Source organism: Erythrolamprus reginae, chromosome 7 (genome assembly GCF_031021105.1).
Source record: "Erythrolamprus reginae isolate rEryReg1 chromosome 7, rEryReg1.hap1, whole genome shotgun sequence".
NCBI classification, from domain to species: domain Eukaryota; kingdom Metazoa; phylum Chordata; class Lepidosauria; order Squamata; family Dipsadidae; genus Erythrolamprus; species Erythrolamprus reginae.
Window position 1 is genome coordinate 36,631,937 of NC_091956.1, and position 20,600 is coordinate 36,652,536.

The 20,600-nt window shown below is 43.1% G+C and overlaps 1 protein-coding gene across 2 annotated transcripts in view; it reads right to left on the reverse strand.

Moving 5' to 3' along the window:
• Positions 1–20,600, reverse strand: part of SLC2A9 (solute carrier family 2 member 9) — a 141,349-nt gene that overhangs the window by 93,677 nt on the left and 27,072 nt on the right. For both annotated transcript variants that reach the window (XR_011559592.1, XM_070757345.1), the window contains exon 3: positions 5,407–5,567. Coding sequence is in view for 1 of the 2 variants with exons in the window: in XM_070757345.1 (XP_070613446.1) it covers positions 5,407–5,567 (161 nt within the window). In the remaining variant the exon portion in view is untranslated. The remainder of the gene's footprint in view (positions 1–5,406; positions 5,568–20,600) is intronic.

Here is a 20,600-nt window from a genome sequence, read left to right on the forward strand (position 1 = left end):
GATACCCAGTTGTACATTTCCACCCCATGTCCAGTCAACGAAGCAGTGGAAGTGATGTGCCGGTGCCTGGAGGCTGTTGGGGCTTGGATGGGTGTCAACAAACTCAAACTCAACCCAGACAAGACGGAGTGGCTGTGGGTTTTGCCTCCCAAGGACAATTCTATCTGTCCATCCATTACCCTGGGGGGGGGAATTATTGACCCCCTCAGAGAGGGTCCGCAACTTGGGCGTCCTCCTCGATCCACAGCTCACATTAGAAAAACACCTTTCAGCTGTGGCGAGGGGGACGTTTGCCCAGGTTCGCCTGGTGCGCCAGTTGCTGCCCTATTTGGACCGGGAGTCATTGCTCACAGTCACTCATGCCCTCATCACCTCGAGGCTCGACTACTGTAATGCTCTCTACATGGGGCTACCTTTGAAAAGTGTTTGGAAACTTCAGATCGTTCAGAATGCAGCTGCGAGAGCAATTATGGGCTTCTCCAAGTATGCCCATATCACTCCAACACTCCGCAGTCTGCATTGGCTGCCGATCAGTTTCCGGTCACAATTCAAAGTGTTGGTTATGACCTATAAAGCCCTTCATGGCACCGGACCAGAATATCTTCGGGACCGCCTCCTGCCGCATGAATCCCAGCGACCGGTTAGGTCCCACAGAGTTGGCCTTCTCCGGGTCCCGTCGACTAAACAATGTCGTCTGGCGGGACCCAGGGGAAGAGCCTTTTCTGTGGGGGCCCCGACCCTCTGGAACCAGCTCCCCCCTGAGATTAGGATTGCCCCCACCCTCCCTGCCTTTCGTAAACTCCTTAAGACCCACCTTTGCCGTCAGGCATGGGGGAACTAAAACACCTCCCCCTTGCCCATGTTGTTTTGTTGATTGATTGACTGTGTGCCTGTTTTTTATATATACTGTTTTTTATGAGATTATTAATTTAAATTGGAACTGGATGGGTGGGCATTGGATTTGGTATTGTGTAGTGTACTGTTTTTTATTATTGTTGTGAGCCTCCCCGAGTTTGCGGAGAGGGGCGGCATATAAATCCAATAAACCTAGATTCCTAAGAGGTCAGTAAGGGGCAAGTACAAGTGCACTAGAGTGCCTTCCGTCCCCTGTCCTATTGCTCTCCTATATCTCCTATACCTTTCTTCTATTCCTATATCTCTTCTTCTATTCTTTCATTGATATGTTTTATTCCTATATCTTCTCTCCTATTCTTTCTTAGATATATTTTACTATGAATATATCCTCTATAACCTTCATTATGTATTCTACTATGTGTATACCTACTAAAACCCTCATTGTGTATTGGACAAAATCAATCAATCAATAAATAAAATAAATAGAATGAGTTGAGGAGGTTAGCTTTAGATGAATCATCATGGTATTCTTTGTTGTTGGGACCTTTGAGAGGTGGAATAGGTCTAGAGTCTTTTAGTTTGTTGTCGACATAGTTGTAGAAGGCTCGATTGGATTTGGTGCGTAGGAGGTTTTCCTCTTGTATGCTGTGGTAGTGAAAACATTCTGCTTTTATTTGGTTGCATATACTTTTATAATGGTTTTTGAAGTTTGCTACTTGTCCTTTTTTGTTTTTACGCCAGAGGGATTTTTTCTTTGTAATTTTCTTATTGAGATGGGGAGGCTATTTTTCTTGATTGGGGTGGATGTTAATGGTACATAAAGTCTGATTATTGTTTTCATCTCTAGCATGATTGTGTTGTAGAGGTCATCAGTAGAGTGGCAGTTAGAGAATATAATTTGCCTGTTTAATGTTGAGAGATGGGCATCAATGAGTTCATAGCTTTTTTGAAGTTGAATTTCGATGTCACATTGTTTGGGTGGATCTTAGTGTGGCTTAGGTTGAGATTGAAGTTGATCATGCAGTGGTCACTGTTGGAAAATGGTTCTTTTAGTTGTAAGCCATATATTGCACTCTTGCTGTTGCAGAAAATGAAATTCAGACAGTTATCTAATCTAGTATTGTTAGTTACTAGTTGGTCAAGTCCCAGACTAGTGATGGTGTTATATATAGTAGAGTGGATAGGTTCGGTGCTACATTCATTTAAGGTCCAGTTAATGTGTGGTAGGTTGAGGTCTCCAAGGATGATGATGGGGTGTGGGCAGTGGGTAGCCCATATTAGTAGTGCTGATAATTTGTTTGCATGTGCAATGTCATAGTCAGGAGCTCTGTAGAAGAGTAAGAAGCAAACTGTGGTATTTAGGGATAGATCGCAGACAATGGTTTCAGGGAGTAATAGATTCTGCGCAACTTTGATGTTTTTTAGATTCAGAGATTTTGTGTAGAATATAGCTACTTCACCTCCTTTGTGGGATTCACGGTCATAACAAGAAACAAGATAGTTCCTTGTTTAAATAATGGAGTCTGGGTAGATGCATTGAACCATGTTTCACAAACAAAGATGATATCAAAGACTAATCCAAGGTTGGATAGCATCTCTCCTCCCTCCCTCCCTCTCTCTCTCACACACATACAGGAGGACAATCACAATGCTGATCTAGTCCTCAATGAAATCCAGTTTGACACCCCTGACCTAAGAAGTAAACAAAGTTATAACCAAAAGCCAACATGCTTTTGTCAAAAACAGATCATGCCAAACAAATTGTTTAGTATTTTTTGGCAAAGGGACTAAATTACTGGAACTGTGAAATGCCATATACTTAGATTTCAGTAAGGCATTTGACAAAATAGACCACAACCTACTTCTTGCTAATCTAGAAAAATGTGTGACAGCATTACTACCAGATGGATTTGTAACTGATAAACAAACCATATTCAACATGTAGTCCTTAATGGAGCTATGTCCGTATGAAGGGAGGTGGACAGTGGGGTACCCCAGTATTCTGTTTAGGCCCAGTACTCTTCAATATCTTCATAAATGATATAGATGAAGGAATAGAAGAGAATCGTCAAATTTGCAGATGACACTAAGCTGGCAGGAATAGCCAATTGCACAGATACAGACTAGATGAAACTTGGCCAGCAACTATGAGAGGGATCTTGGAGCCCTAGTGACCTAGATGGCCATTTAAATATAAACCAACAGTGTGAGACAGCATACACAAAGGCCAATGCAATCCTAGGCTGCATTAATAGAGGGATAGAGTCAAGATCAATACAAAAGATGTTAAGAGAATAGAAAGAATTCAGGAAAGAACAAGAAAGATGATTGGGGGTGGAGAGGTGGAAGCTAAAATTTATGAAAAATGGTTGCAGGAATTAGATATGTCTAGTTTAGTGAAAAGAAAGACTAGGGGAGACATAATACCAGTGTTCTAATACTTGAGGGGCTAGCACAAAGAAGGGGGGGAGGGTGAACTTATTTTCCAAAGCACCAGAAGGCAAGACAAGAAATGATGGATGGAAATAATCAAGTAGAGAAGCCACCTAGAAATAAGGATAAATTTCTTAACAGTGAGAACAATTAACAAGCTTTTTTAAAAAATAAATCCTCCATAAAATATTCTTTATTAAGTATTAATATTTAAAAAGGCTTTTAAGATGGGACTGGACTTGTCTGAAATGTTATATCTCCTGCTTGAGCAGGGGATTGGACTATACCTCCAAGGTTCCTTCCAACTCTATTATTCTGTTGGGGTGCAGTGGTTAGACTCCAGTGCTGCAGGCTAAGTCACTGCTCACTCCAGGAGTTCAATTTGACTCAGTCTTCATTCCTTCTGAGGTCAGCAAAATGGGGACCCAGATTGTTGAGTGCTATATGCTGACTCTAAACTGCTTAGAGAGGGCTGTAAAACACCATGAAGCAGTATATAAGTCTAATTGCAGTTGCTATTCTATATTCTAGTACCTGTACCAGTAGAGCCTGTGAGAAGGACCTAGAAATCCTAATGGATACCTGCTTAAGTATGTGTGAGCAATGTGATGAAGTTGCCAAATAAGTCAATGCAGTTCTAGGCTGCACCAACAAAATCAAAATCATGAGAAGTGATAATACTACTCAATAATCAATATTATTCAAATGAGGCTACACTTGAAATAATGGGTCCAGTTCTGGTCACCATGATTCAAAAAAAGATGCTGAGGCCTAGAAAGTGTAAATTGTAGAACGAACTACTAAGAACTAGGTGCATTTATCCTAACTAAAAAAGGCTTAAGGGTGATAGCCAAATCTGACTCTAGATCATGCTTCAATGTATCTTTTCCAACATGCAACCAAGTCAGAATATCTTTTAAAAGCAATTTACTAGAGTACTCTTATAAAATGGAGTCTCCCTATAAAGGATAAACTAGGGAAAATGGCTTATGTTTACTTTTATATTTAGTACAATGAAGAATTTCAAAGCAAATGTTGATTGGTTTAGAAATAGCCATCTGTCCAGTTACATCACAAGAATTAAAGCCTCAAAAACATGTGAGCATAGCCATAGAAAAGCCATACAGCATTTATTCTAAGTAAAAGTGAAAAAAACATTTGCAAAGAAAAAACATAAAAATGGGTATGAGTAAGATACATTTTCAGCGCTTCCCAAAGTTAGACTAATGCAATTCCCAATCTGGTAGCCCCAAGCCACCTCTATTTTTAGAATTTTGCAATGTTTTCAAACTTATCGTTGTTTATTTCCCCCTTGTCAAATATATTTTAATATTGTCTTATTTAATTCTTCGAAGTATTTTTTCCAGTTTTATTGATATTGTTTGAAATAAATATAGTAATCTTGGCAAGATATATTTTCCTAATTAGATCTTTTTTCTGTATTCTACAACACTTTTAACTATTCTTTTGGTTTTTCCTTTATTTTCAATCCTGCAACTTCCCCATGTTCTTCTATTTTCCTAATTAGTTTAAGTTCATTTTCTTGTGGGTCTTCCAAGATAAAAACAAAATTATAATTTCTATATTTCTATTTAACACTTCCAATCTCAATATAAATAGTAGTTAATGGAGAAAATGTGAGAGAAACTGTCTATATTTGGTATAGGATATAAACCAATCCTCCTGCATTTGGTTTGAGGAAAATTATGGGTTCATATATCAGCTCATTCTTGTTGGATTTATAATATAAATACTATAATCAATTATGATTACAAAATAAATACTGTAATCAATTTCGTCATAAACAGAACTCCTATAACTAGATGGCCAATAGATGGCAGCAAAGAGTTGCAAAAATGTCCGTCCCAGATTGCTACTTTAGACTTCTAAACAATATTTTTTAAAGTGCAAGAACTTTTTTTTTAAAAGCCTAATTTATACAAAATTGTATTGCATACATTATTACTTACATTACATACATTATTACATACATACTTAATCACAACTGTTTTATCATGGGAAGTATCCTATTTGATATTTTAAATGCAGGTGCAAAAATATTATAAGCTAGAGGAAAAGAAAAGAAATGCATAGTATTGTTTTCAATATAATGCTTACCGACCAAAATTCTTGACAGCTGGAGTAACAATTAATGCACCCACAAGTCCACCAATAGCAAAAATGGAGACAGATAAAGTCCACAGCAAGGTAAGTGACTGTTCAGTGATTGACTGATTATATCTTCTTTCCCAGGTTTCATTGTAAAACTTCTTAATAAACTACAAGAAATCCCAATAAATACATAATAAGTAAGTAAGTAAGTAAGTAAGTAAGTAAGTAAGTAAGTAAGTAAGTAAGTAAGTAAGTAAGTAACTAAATACCTATCAGTGTAGACAAATATAATTACAAATTAACATTCATTTAAAAAATCACTACAAGGAGCTTTTTTTTAAAAAGGGGGGGGGGTGCATTTTACACCTACTATTGCCTATTGACAGAGTGTTATGCAACATGTGGAATGGGAACCCCCTCCTTGGTCGTATTTTTGAAAGTTTAAAGGTTGGTATTGTTTGTTTCTTATGTTTGTGTAGGAAAGCCCACTCCCACTCCACTAGTCATCAGGGGAAGGGACAGAAGGGCACTAGGCTCTGTCCTTCACCTCTGTATGATCATTACAACATTTGTAGAGACTACAGACAAAAAGAATTCAAAGGTTCCTGATTAGTACCTGCATCCTCCTTCCCAGTTTTCACATGATCATTATTGCAGTGAAAATAGCAGGAGAAGCATTATGTACACTATCTTGGGTTGAATAAAATAGAGGTGGGATATGATGATAATAACGATGAATTGCTCCTATTCTACTGTGCCCTGGACCAATAGGATCTCTCAGTGTCATAGATTTTCCTATAACCCTCTATTTTCAAGGACCTTAAATAGTTCCTGAAATATTGAGTCTGAAAGTTGGTCATACACTATGGCCTCAACTACAATCCTTCTCATGGATAACATCAACTCTCTAAAAGTGCTCCAGAAGCAATGCAGGTAAACATGCAAACTCTTTTATCATTAATTATATAGTGGTACCTCGGTTCCCATCAGTAATCTGTTCCGTAAGACATGCCAAATATCCAAACCAACTAGTAGTGAGAAAACCATGTGACTTATCATTTCAGTTGGAAGAAATAGTGAGACTGTCTTCTACCGCATAGCTCCCAGCAGGGTCCACAGGGTTGGCCTTTTCCAGGTTCCATCGACTAGGCCAGTGTTTTTCAACCAGTGTGCCGCGAGCCCGGCCCGGCTGGAGCTTCCCTGGCGGTGACGGCAAGTGAGCTTTTGGGGTCCGGTAGGAGGGCGCTGGCCACTGTTGCCTCTAAGCTGCGTGGGCGTGCGCCCGCACAGCCATTAGGAACCCCCCCCCCCGCAGAAACTTTTGAAGTGGCGCAAAGCCATGCAGTCCCGAATCGCTCCCTTCTCCGGCCAGCAAAGTCAGCTGTCCAGGAAACCGCCATGTTTGAAAAGCGCGCCGCTTTCCCAGGCAGTCGGCTTGCTAGCCGGAGAAGTGAGCGATTCAGGACTCTGTGGCTTTGTGCCGTGATGACAACAACAGTCGAGGGGTGACACGGAGCTGGGTCCAGGAGATTGTCAACGCCTCCTTGGGGAGGGGGTCCTTTCCGGCCCTTTACAAGGAGGCACTCATGTGCCCCCTCCTCAAGAAGCCTTCCCTGGACCCAGCCGTGCTTAATAACTACCGTCCAATCTCCAACCTTCCCTTCATGGGGAAGGTTGTTGAGAAGGTGGTGGCACTTCAACTCCAGTGGTCCTTGGAAGAAGCCGATTATCTAGGTCCTCAACAGTCTGGATTCAGGTCCGGCTACAGCACGGAAACTGTTTTGGTCGCGTTGATAGATGATCTCTGGCGGGCCCGGAACAGGGACCTGTCCTCTGTCCTGGTGCTCCTTGATCTCTCAGCGGCTTTCGATACCATCGACCATGGTATCCTTCTGCGCCGGCTGGAGGGGTTGGGAGTGGGAGGCACTGTTCTTCAGTGGTTCTCCTCCTACCTCTCCGGTCGGTCGCAGTCGGTGTTAGTGGGGGGTCAGAGGTCGACCCCGAGGTTTCTCCCTTGTGGGGTGCCTCAGGGGTCGGTCCTCTCCCCCCTGCTATTTAATATCTACATGAAACCGCTGGGTGAGATCATCCAAGGGCATGGGGTGAGGTATCATCAATACGCCGATGGTACCCAGTTGTACATCTCCACCCCATGTCCAGTCAACAAAGCAGTGGAAGTGATGTGCCGGTGCCTGGAGGCTGTTGGGGCCTGGATGGGTGTCAACAAACTCAAACTCAACCCAGACAAGACAGAGTGGCTGTGGGTTTTGCCTCCCAAGGACAATTCTATCTGTCCGTCCATTACCCTGGGGGGGGGAATTATTGACCCCCTCAGAAAGGGTCCGCAACTTGGGCGTCCTCCTCGATCCACAGCTCACATTAGAGAAACACCTTTCAGCTGTGGCGAGGGGGGCGTTTGCCCAGGTTCGCCTGGCGCGCCAGTTGCGGCCCTATTTGGACCGGGAGTCATTGCTCACAGTCACTAATGCCCTCATCACCTCGAGGCTCGACTACTGTAACACTCTCTACATGGGGCTACCTTTGAAAAGTGTTTGGAAACTTCAGATCGTGCAGAATGCAGCTGCGAGAGCAATTATGGGCTTCTCTAAGTATGCCCATATTACTCCAACACTCCGCAGTCTGCATTGGTTGCCGATCAGTTTCCAGTCACAATTCAAAGTGTTGGTTATGACCTATAAAGCCCTTCATGGCACTGGACCAGAATATCTTCGGGACCGCCTCCTGCCGCACGAATCCCAGTGACCGGTTAGGTCCCACAGAGTCGGCCTTCTTTGGGTCCCATCGACTAAACAATGCCGTCTGGCGGGACCCAGGGGAAGAGCCTTCTCTGTGGGGGGGCCGACCCTCTGGAACCAGCTCCCCCCTGAGATTAGGATTGCCCTCACCCTCCCTGCCTTTTGTAAACTCCTTAAGACCCACCTCTGCCGACAGGCATCGGGGAACTAAAACATCTCCCCCTTGCCCATGTTGTTTTGCCATTTGATTGATTGACTGTGTGCCTGTTTTTTATATATATTGGGACTGTTTTATGAATTTATGAATTTTAAATTGTAATTAGATTGGTGGGCATTGGATTTGTTATTATGTACTGCTTTTTATTATTGTTGTGAGCTGCCCCGAGTTTGCGGAGAGGGGCGGCATATAAATCCAATAAATCTAATCTAATCTAACAGTGCCATGGTGGCCTTCAAGGGCAGCCCTTCGTGGCGCACCACCACCCCTTCCTGCAGGTAGAAGTCGGGCGCGCTACCGGGAGGCAGAAGTGGCATGTGGCTGGGTGCTGAGCGCCGTGGACGCCTGGGAGGGCGAAGGGCTGCTGTCTCTTAGCTGCAGAGCTGGATGGGGGTGGAGGCGAAGGCGATGGCGGAGTCCACGCTGGGGCATGCGGGACCGCTGATCCAGGGGGCTGCGGACCGGCAAGCCACCCTCCACTCTCTCTCCGCTCTCTCTCCGCTCTCTCTCTCTCTCTCTTTCTCTCTCTGTTGCCGGTGTGGTGTACAAGAAAGAGAGAGAGAAAAAGGAGGAGAGAGAGAAAGAGAGAGAGAAAGAAAGCAAGAGAGAGAGAAAAAGAAAGCAAGAGAGAGAGAGAAAGCAAGAGAGAGAGAAAAAGAGAGAAGAAAAGCAAGAGAGAGAGAAAGAGAGAAAGCAAGAGAGAGAGAAAGCAAGGGAGAGAGAAAGAGAAAGATTGTGTGTGAGAGAGAAAGAGAGAGAGAGAAAGAAAGCAAGAAATAGAGGAAGAGAGAGAAAGAGAAAGAGAGAAAGAAAGCAAGAGAGAAAGAGAAAGAGAGAAGGAAAGCAAGAGAGAGAGAAAGCAAGAGGAAAGCAAGGGAGAAAGTGTGTGAGATAGAAAGAATAAAAGAGAGAATAAAAGAGAGAGCAAGAGAGACAATGAAAGAGAGAGAGAGAATGCAAGAGAGAGAGAGAAAGCAAGAAAGAATAAGAGGGGGGAAGGAGGGAGAGGGAAAGACAGAGGGAGGGAAGGAGGGAGAGAGAAAGAGCAAAAAAGAGAGGAAGGAAGGAAGAAATAGGGATGGAGAGAGGGAAAGAAAGAGGGAGGGAGAGAGAAATAGGACAAAAGGGAGGAAGAGAGGGGTTTTTTGTCCAAACGTTTTTTAGCCCCTTCACCCAACGCTCAATGTTCCCCAGGATTTTGTAAATGTGAATAATGTGCCGCGGCTCAAAAAGGTTGGGAAACACTGGACTAGGCAATGTTGTTGTTGGTGTAATGGGGAGGGCCTTCTCTGTGGCAGCACATGCTCTCTGGAACCAACTACCTCTGGAGATTTACACTGGCTTTCTGGAGACCATTGAGCAACTGATACATCTCCCAGATCTGGCCACAAGAAGTGTGAATGTTTTTATTAGGGGTTTTAAATATGGTGCTTTAAAATTGTTTTTAGTGATGATATTTTTTCTGTACAATGCACAGAGTCCTTCAGGAGTTGGGTGGCATATAAATCTGATATACAAACAAACAAACAAAAAACAAATGTCACAAGGTAGCTGACATCAGCAAGTTTTTTGCTTGCATGCTGACTACCAAGAGAAAGATGAGCACCTGGACAAGATTTCTGCTTCAAAACATGGCAAATACTAAATTTGAGAGTTTTGAACTAGTTGAGTGCCAAGGTATGACTGTACTGAGATTCCAGCTGGAATGTAGTGAATCTATCATTACTAAAACCAAAATTGGTTGTCAGACTGTCAAGACTGAGCTGCTTTGCTTCTTTCAAACCTAATACTTTTCAACTTGTCAATGAACTGGGGGTAGGGAAATGGAATGTGGAGAATGTATTCAGAGATTGTAAGAGACTGGAGCTAGCAAGGTCACCACTGTAGGTGCTTGAAACAAAACTCTCATAATTGGACAACGTTATCAATGAGAGGTGGGGAGTAGGAGAAAGTATTGTTTAATAGGGAAACTAAAGCTGGTTTTGTTTCTTCAGTATGTATCAGGACTTCCCCCCCCCCTTTGCTAAACTAGGCATGGAGGGGACAATAACATGATCCATCTGGCCTGCAAGTCACAAGTTTGACACCCCTGCTATAAAGGAAGAAAGGAATTGAATTTACAACAATCTCCAAGTTAGATTATGTTGTACTAATGGAAGAATATGAGGTAAGAGTTAGAGATAATTACAGGGTGTCCAGGGGAAAACATTTTGAAATTCCCTGATATTCCCCTGACATTTCCCTGTAACTTGCAATCTAGTTAAGGCGCGGTCATAGATGATGTCGTACCAAACAGCTAAGCCGTGGAGAAATAACAGTAGCTGAGGAAGCAAGTTGTTGCCACAGTTATGCTCATTTTTACTTGACTCTGCCAGGCAGTGCAATCCGTTGTTGTTGTTTTTACATGATTTTTTTTAAAAAACATTTTAATACAGTTTGGTTTTTTCTCCTGATTTATTCTGTTTTTTTCACGAATTCCCTGATAATTCCCTGATATTTCCCAAACTGCAGATTTCCCTGATAATTCCCTGATTTACCTGTTTTCCAGGTTTGCTGGACACCCTGTAATTAATTGATTCAATCAACCTGAAGAGAAGAAAAAACATCAAATCCTATTCAGGAGGACAGAAGTCAATGAGCAAAGCAGTAATTTTAGACCAGAGTGGAAGTGATGTATTTTTTTGTCTTTGGCACCTACCCTACAATTTATTTACTTGCTCTACCTGGGAAGATCAAACTGGATGAAAATATCACAACTGGGTGCCAAGATTGGTTTCAGAAATGAAAAATTCCTTTCTGTTTTTAAAGGTGCTTTTAAAAAAATATTTTCTAAGCAAGTAAATGCATTTTGAATGTTTTTAATATTAAATAGTGGGCTAAAATTACATAAATAAAATTCCTCCAAACTTCTGAAAAAAAGAAGTTGATTCTTCCTTTAGTTCCAAAAAGCAGAATTTCTAAGAAACTAAGAAAGACTTTGAGAGAGTATTTCAACATTGTCATTCCCATCCATACTTTTCTTTTTCAATGTGCCATAGTTACATAGCCTGTCTTTGTTGATTCACAGAGGCCCTTTTAAAGTCACCAAGATTCTGAGATTGTCCCATGAATTCTGCAATTTAAACAGGTAATGCTTGCACTGCAGACTTTGAAAAAGTTGGAATCGCAATTGTTTTTACATTTCAGAGGAATTTCCAACATTTGAGATAAACCTGTTTTTCTCCCTCTTCTCTTTAACATGTATTTATTATGTCACTGAAAATTCAGTAATTAACTTCCCTTGGAAGAGGTAAATTTTTAGTTGCTCTTTTTTTATTTGCAATGTACAAGTAGTACTCGGCTTACAACTATTTGTTTAGTGACTATTTTAAATTACAAAAGCATGCTGAAAAAAGAGTCTTATGACCATTTTTTGCACTTAAAACGTTTGCAGTATCCCCATGGTCATGTGATCAAAATTCAGACCATGGCACTGGCTCATATTTATAATGGTTACAGTTTCCTGGTATTATGCAACCATCTGGCTGGCATTTCTTTTTATTTCATCGCAGGAATAAAATACCTACTTACTTTAAGCATTATATAAGAAAAAAAAATCTAATAGAATCATGGCAGACCATTAAAAAAAACCATTATATACAAATAACAAGGTAAAATACCAGATGTTACTGCCTTTATATCCCCAATAAAGGCAGTAACATATCTAAACACACTTGACCCAGGTAAAATACTAACATACAATCAAATATTGGATGACCAAAACCAAGTACAGTGATCCCCCGTTTATTGCGTCCCCAACCATTGCGAACAGGGTACTTCGCGATTTTTCAACCCGGAAGTCAAAATACCATCTACGCATGCGTGCCCGTTTTTTCTATGGGCACGCATGCGTAGATGGCAACCGGCTTCCCTGGGTCTTCCCCCTCTTGCTGGCGTCAGCGAGGAGTTTCCCCACCGCCCACGCAAACTCCTCGCTGCCGCCCGCCCTTCGCCCGCCCACGCGGTTCATTCTCGCCGCTTTCGAGCTGAGTCCTGAAGCGAATTCGCTCCAGGACTCAGCTCGAAAGCGCCGAGAGCCAGCGTGGACAAGCCGTTCGCTAGCGCTGGCTATCGGCGCTTTTGAGCTGAGTCCTGGAGCGAATTCGCTCCCGGATTCAGCTCGAAAGCGCCGATAGCCAGCGTGGACAAGCCGTTCGCTAGCGCTGGCTATCGGCGCTTTTGAGCTGAGTCCTGGAGTGAATTCGCTCCCGGACTCAGCTCGAAAGCGCCGATAGCCAGCGTGGACAAGCCGTTCGCTAGCGCTGGCTATCGGCGCTTTTGAGCTGAGTCCTGGAGCGAATTCGCTCCCGGACTCAGCTCGAAAGCACCGATAGCCAGCGTGGACAAGCCGTTCGCTGGCGCTGGCTATCGGCGCTTTTGAGCTGAGTCCGTAAGAGAATTCGCTCCCGGACTCAGCTCGAAAGCGCCGATAGCCAGCATGGACAAGCCGTTCGCTAGCGCTGGCTATCGGCGCTTTTGAGCTGAGTCCGGAAGAGAATTCGCTCCCAGACTCAGCTCAAAAGCGCCGAGAGCCAGCGCGGAGGAGCCGTTCGCTAGCGCTGGCTATTGACGCTTTTGAGCTGAGTCCGGAAGAGAATTCGCTCCCGGACTCAGCTCGAAAGCGCCGATAGCCAGCGTGGACAAGCCGTTCGCTAGCGCTGGCTATCGGCGCTTTTGAGCTGAGTCCGGAAGAGAATTCGCTCCCGGACTCAGCTCGAAAGCGCCGAGAGCCAGCGCGGAGGAGCCGTTCGCTAGCGCTGGCTATCGGCACTTTTGAGCTGAGTCCGGAAGAGAATTCGCTCCCAGACTCAGCTCGAAAGCGCCGAGAGCCAGCGTGGACAAGCCGTTCGCTAGCGCTGGCTATCGACGCTTTTGAGCTGAGTCCGGAAGAGAATTCGCTCCCGGACTCAGCTCGAAAGCGCCGATAGCCAGCGTGGACAAGCCGTTCGCTAGCGCTGGCTATCGGCGCTTTTGAGCTGAGTCCGGAAGAGAATTCGCTCCCGGACTCAGCTCGAAAGCGCCGAGAGCCAGCGCGGAGGAGCCGTTCGCTAGCGCTGGCTCTCGGCGCTTTTGAGCTGAGTCCGGAAGAGAATTCGCTCCCGGACTCAGCTCGAAAGCGCCGAGAGCCAGCGCGGAGGAGCCGAAGATTGGGGGCGGCGCAGCTATTTTAAAATGTTGCCGCCGGCATGGGGGGCTTGCCAGCACCCCCCGGACCCCCAACCCGGGTTTGGGGGGCTGCTAGGAAGCCCCCCATGCCGGCGGCAAACAGCCGCGCCGCCCCCAATCTTCGGTTCCTTGCTAGCGCTGTGGGAGTAAAAACACCATCTGCACATGCGCAGATGGTGTTTTTACTTCCGCAGCGCTACTTCGCGAAAACCCGCTCGTTGCGGGGGGTCCTGGAACGGAACCCTCGCAACGAGCGGGGGATCACTGTAATCCCAAAACCAAATTTATTAGAAAAAAGGAATTAATGTAGATTGGCTGCATTACCTCCAGATTAAATCTAAATACAACAATGATAAAAACAACACGGTTTTCAGGAAGCAAATCAGTTAGATAAAATACTATTGGGCCCTGAAGAAAAAATAATTTCCAAAGTGTATAAATACCTTTTACAATATGAAATGGTTGAAGATGAAGTGAAAGGCAACATGATAGTGTGGGCAAAAAACTTCGGCCATATAATAAATCTATCAGAATGGTAGATTATGGAGGCCAATTATGGAGTACTAACTATAAATTAACCTTGTCAACATCATATAAAGAAAATATTTATAAAATGTACTACCGTGGCATTTACCCCCTGCCTGCATGGCCAAAATGTATCCAAATATTTTCCCAATTTGTTGGAAGTGCAAACAGTCTATAGCAGGGGTGGGCAATTAATTTTGCCATGGGGCCGCGTGAGAAATTGGGATGGTTTTAGAGGGCTGGAGTAATATATTTAACTCAGTTCTACCCAATACTGTATGTAGTGTACATATGCTATCTTTTCATAAACAAACAGTATGTTAAACAATGCAAAGATTTACAAAACAATGAAAATATGGAGGATCTAATTACATCATTATTTAATGATGAGATGATGAACTGCAACCAGCAGGGGATACAAAAAAAGAAAAAAGAAAAGGGTTTGGTTCAAAGTTCTGCTCAGATTAAAGAAATTGGAGTTTAAGAAAGGTTGATTAAGCTTGGAGTATTGTTTTGGTTGCTCTTTTTTAACTTTAATTATTTTTTATATTTAGATATATGAATTTAGGAATTGCTGATCTGTTTTAATAAAGTTAGAAGCATTGATTATAAGATAAGTAGTAGGTGATACTGATTTGGATTAATGCAGAAATGGTATTGAATTTAGAATTGTTAGGGAGATTAATAATGTTAATGATTTTTAATTGATTGAACATAGATAATATTTTTTTAAATTTCCTTTTTTTTCTTTTCTCAAATTGACTAAAATTTAAGATTAATAATTAAGTAAGAAATGTAGATAAGTATTAATTGGCTAAATGTTAGATGGGTTGAAATAATTTTTAAATTTGGGATTAGGTAAATGTGCTATTTAGAGGGGGGAAGGTCTGAAATTCATACCGTGTTTCCCCGAAAGTAAGACAGCCCCACTATGTCTTACTTTCGGGGTATGTCTTATATTGTTAAAGGGGCACTGACAGCTAAAAAAACCTGTGTAAAATGTGTTTTTTTAGTGTATATGCATTTTACCTTCTGTGACGGGCGGGGGGGGAGGTTTCTTTGGAGTAGGGACGTGCCCGAGTAAATTTGCAGAGGCGGCAGTGACAAGTGCAGGAGACGGCGCGGCGACGTATGGAGAGGGGGACGGTGCGGACGTGGGCAGGAGGCGTCGCGCAGCTAGATGAGAGGGAGGCGGCAATACCCCCCCGTGTTTCCCCGAAAGTAAGACATATGTCTTACTTTTGGGGTACGGCTTATATTAGCCGACCCCCCTGAAACCCCCGATATGTCTTACAATCGGGGGTGTCTTACTATCGGGGAAACAGGGTATATGTTTATGGGGTTTTTTTAACATCTGATTGGCTATACAAGATTTTCTTGGTTTATAGAAAAATGTATAAAGAAAGAAGGAAGCACTTTAGTATAATGGTTAATAAGTTAGAAAGATAATTAGTGGTGTAATTTTTGAAGGAACATTAAAGAGGGAATTTAATTAAAAGAATATGTATGTAACTGGATGACAAAATAAAAAAAGACCTTTGCAACTCTTTTGATGATTGATATTAGTTACTAACAAAATATCACATTTTATTCATGTAAAATTAGATGACACACTGTATTGTTTGAAAGTATGTTGAGAGAAATTTTTTAAAAAAATTACCCCCCAAAAAAGTCCTTCCTTTCTCTGTCTCTCCATTCATTTCATTCTTCCTCCTTTCCTTCCTTCCTTCCTCCTTCCTTGTTCCCTCCATTTCTCATTCCTTCCTTCCCTCCCTCCCTCCTTCCTCTCCACTTCTCTTTCCCTCTCTCTCTTTCCCTTTTCTTTCTTTCTCTCTCTCTTTCCTCTCTTTTCTCTCTCTCATTCTTTCCCTCCAGGTCTCTCTCATTTCTGTGTATTTCTCCCTTCCCCCCTCCCTTCTGTCTCTCATTTGTTTCTCCTCCCTTTTTGCTCTCATTTCTCTCACCTTAATTTCTGTTTTTCTCTCCTCTCCCTTTTTCTTTCTCTTGTCCTAATCCAGAAGCTGCAGGACCCAGAAGAGGCAGGCTCTCTTTGGGTGGAGGGGTGCAGCTGCGGTGGCAGGCAAAGAGCCATTTTCTTCAGGGAGGGCCCATGTGCCTCGGGGGGGGAGGTTGAGCATGAGCTTTAAAAATAAAGGCGGAGGGAGGGCGAGGAAAGAGCTCAGGTTTGGGCTGTGCTGTCACCCGAGTAATGGGAGTGACTGACCCTTTTGCCCCACAGGTTACACACACACACACACACACTCACTCCTATGGCACTGCCCAAACCGGAACTCTTGCCTTGCCCGCCCTCTGCCTTTCTCTTTAAAGCTTGCGGCGGAGTGCTCAGCTTTCTTCCCCGCCGCACATGGTGAGGCGCAGAAGTTTGCCCTGAGGCAGAAAGCCCACGGGGGTTTCTCCCCAGCCAACAGCTTGAGAGGGGCAGATCAGCTGTTGGGTGGGGAGAAATGGCACCGGCTCCACTGCGTGGGGGTGGAAAACCCCACGCGGTATTTGTTTTTTTGCTTGCGCAGCCCCAGATAGTGGATGGGTCGGTCACAGACAGCGGGCGGACCACCCCTTGGCCAGGTCTGGTCTATAGGAACATACTACCACCTTTGGGTTAAAGGTTAAAATTTTTTGGATTAAAACAAAAAATTACTTGGAGCAAATTATTCACAAGCAAATGCCATACAACCCAGAATTATTTCTCCTGGGTATTTTCAAACAAAAAATAATAAAGATAGATATTTGATCATACATATATTAATGGCTACAAGATTAATCTACACTCATGGAAAACAGACAAGATATCATCAACATTAAATTTAATTAATAAGGTACAAGAAACAACCGAAATGAATAAGATGACATTAGCGTTCCAGGACAAAGACGAAACATAATAAAACATGGAACAGGTGGTACAATTGGTTGAAGCAAAAAGGATACTCAAAAAATATAAAACAGATTTTTTTTTATTCCACATGATTCAGAAGAAATTATGAATGGAAATATAGATATGTAATCTTACTATCCCAAAGAGAACAAACTATAAAAGAGAAGATAAATTGTTGTTAAATTCAAATTATATCAACTCAAAACCTTTACAATAAGGAACAAAGAGTATTGAATAGAAATATACAGGCTGTTCAAAAGCAATAGTCATAATTGACCCATTTTTGTTAATTGTTATACTTATGATAAGATAAATATATATATATATATATATATATATATATATATATATATATATATATATATATATATAAAGAATAGTCCTAAAAATGCGAGTTCCAGGTACATACGTGAATGATGAGGCAGCAGCCATCTCGATCACTGGAACATAGAAACTTTAATAAAACCACTTAGCTTTCGTTAGCGTGCTGCTAACTTCGTCAGAGTATTAAAATGCCGTGGGAGACAAACATCTTTATAAAGCATTACTCAGTTTGCTCATTGCCCGCGTCACGGGGCCACACCCTTCCCTCCCCCCTGCGGTAAGCCTAATTGTGGGTTTAATCCTGCTGGCTGAAGGGAGATCTACCGCTTTTGCTCGTGTTTGTTGCCTTTTTCCCTCCCCAAGGGAGGGGGTGGAATTGTGAGGCTTAATCCTGCTGGCTGTAGGGAGATCTACCGCTTTTACTCGTGTCTGTTGCCTTTTTCCCTCCCCAAGGGAGGGGGTGGAGTTGTGAGGCAATGCTTCGGAGGTGTTTGGTATTCCTTTCTTCCCCCCATTGTCGTTGTTACTTTCTATAGTGGTACATGTCTGCTCTTGCAATTTTTTTACCCATGTCCTCGTCCTAGGTCTACACTGTTCTAATCCACCCTTGTCCTCTATGTTAGACTTAAATTGTGCCCCTCCACCTCTACCTCCGTAGTGCTCCAGTATGTTCCCTTGTTTCTCGTGGGGGGTTATCCCACCCTCATTTGGCTGGTTTCTATGTCTGGCCTGGGGAATTCTGCTGGGGGCTGTGTCCAATCTTAATGACCCATCTCCTTTAAGCCGTTGTTGGTGCCTTAAAGCCTGGTATGCCGATGGCATATCGATGTGTCTATTTAAATAATTTTCATTCGAGAACCAGGCTTCTTTTAGGAGGCGACCTCCCTTGGTTTCATCCCGTGCCAGAATCTCAGTTCCCTGGAAATCGAAGCCATGACATTGCTCCTCCATGTGTATCCAAATCTGGGAGCGCTGTTCCTGACGCCGGACCGCTAATTTGTGTTCGTGTACACGAGTTCTCAACCTTTTAGCTGTTTCACCCACATGGTGGTGTGTACAATTACTGCAGTTTATACGGTAAATTACCGAGGAAGACTCCTCCTTCACTAGGGTTTCCTTCGGGCGCATTACTGATTTTCTCAAAGTTTGATCAGGCCTATGCGCTACTTTGACCCCGTGGGGTGCCAGTATGCGTGCAGCTGTTTCGGATACCCCTTGTATGTACGGGAGTACCCTCCACGCTGATGTTTCGTTTGTGCTTTCAGTAGGCTGCCGGAGTCTAGGTGTAACGCACCGTTGGATAAAATCCCTCGAGTAACCATGACGTATACAAGTTTGGTAAAGATACGCTCGTTCTTTTTGTTTGGCTGCCCGTGTACTACAATGGGTATTTATCCTGTTGAATAATGTCCGTATGCAGCTGACTTTATGTGCGTTGGGGTGGTTGCTTTCGTTGTGTAACATGCGGTCCGTGCTGGTGGTCTTGCGGTACACCTCCGTGTCGATGCTTCCATCCGGGTTCCGGTTAATCTGTACATCTAGAAAGGCCAGTTTGCCATTGGCCTCCTCCTCCGTAAACTGAATATCCGGATATATGGAATTAAGAATTCCCATGAACTTGATTTTATCCCGTTGTTTGATGATGGTAAACGTGTCATCGACATAGCGTGTCCAGAACTTAGGTTTGTATATTTCCATGGCTTCTCTTTCCAATTGCTGGAGAACTGCTTCTGCAATCAGGCCCGAAATTGGGGATCCCATCGGCGTGCCCTTTACTTGTTCGTATATCTGGCTTCGATTTCCAGGGAACTGAGATTCTGGCACGGGATGAAACCAAGGGAGGTCGCCTCCTAAAAGAGGCCTGGTTCTCGAATGAAAATTATTTAAATAGACACATCGATATGCCATCGGCATACCAGGCTTTAAGGCACCAACAACGACTTAAAGGAGATGGGTCATTAAGATTGGACACAGCCCCCAGCAGAATTCCCCAGGCCAGACATAGAAACCAGCCAAATGAGGGTGGGATAACCCCCCACGAGAAACAAGGGAACATACTGGAGCACTACGGAGGTAGAGGTGGAGGGGCACAATTTAAGTCTAACATAGAGGACAAGGGGGGATTAGAACAGTGTAGACCTAGGACGAGGACATGGGTAAAAAAATTGCAAGAGCAGACATGTACCACTATAGAAAGTAACAACGACAATGGGGGGAAGAAAGGAATACCAAACACCTCCGAAGCATTGCCTCACAACTCCACCCCCTCCCTTGGGGAGGGAAAAAGGCAACAAACACGAGCAAAAGCGGTAGATCTCCCTTCAGCCAGCAGGATTAAACCCACAATTAGGCTTACCGCAGGGGGGAGGGAAGGGTGTGGCCCCGTGACGCGGGCAATGAGCAGACTGAGTAATGCTTTATAAAGATGTTTGTCTCCCACGGCATTTTAATACTCTGACGAAGTTAGCAGCACGCTAACGAAAGCTAAGTGGTTTTATTAAAGTTTCTATGTTCCGGTGATCGAGATGGCTGCTGCCTCATCATTCACACACACACACACACACATATATATATATATATATATATATATATATATATATATATATATATATATACACACACATATATATATATATATATATTTCTATGTGTATGTTTTTTATGGTTTGTATCTGTGTGTGTGTCTGTCTTGTCTGTCTTGAATGTAAATATTTAATAAAGACTACAAGGGTCGCCCAGAAAGTAATACACCATGTTTTTTTTCTCATCCTACAGTAATGGTATGAATGCAAAACTTTAGATATACTTTATTTGGATTGTCAGGAGTGCATGTGTAAATTTTGCGTTCTTCAGATAGATAGTGTAGTGTTTCGAAATGGCATCTCTAAGTGATGCACATTACAAGGCTCACCCAGAGGGTAATGTACCACATTTTTTTTCTTCAACAATTATTTACTGAACACAATGAAACTTACACACAAGAAAGAATGATGTTTCTTTTACACTCCCTATGTTTCCACGTAATCTCCATCCCGTTCTATGGCCTTCTTCCACCAAGACACAAGGGCATGTATGCCTATCGATACCACTCCTTGTTCTGGTCACGAAGTCATTTCTGCACTTTGCGAACCACCTCTTCCACACTTCCTTTGCTGATTGACAGCTTCAGCACCAACTTCCGAGTCGTTATTCATCAATCCTCGCGAATGAGCACATCAGCAAGCTGCATATTGTCAGGTGTGATAGCCATGGCTGGCCACCCGCAATGCTGCAAATTTTG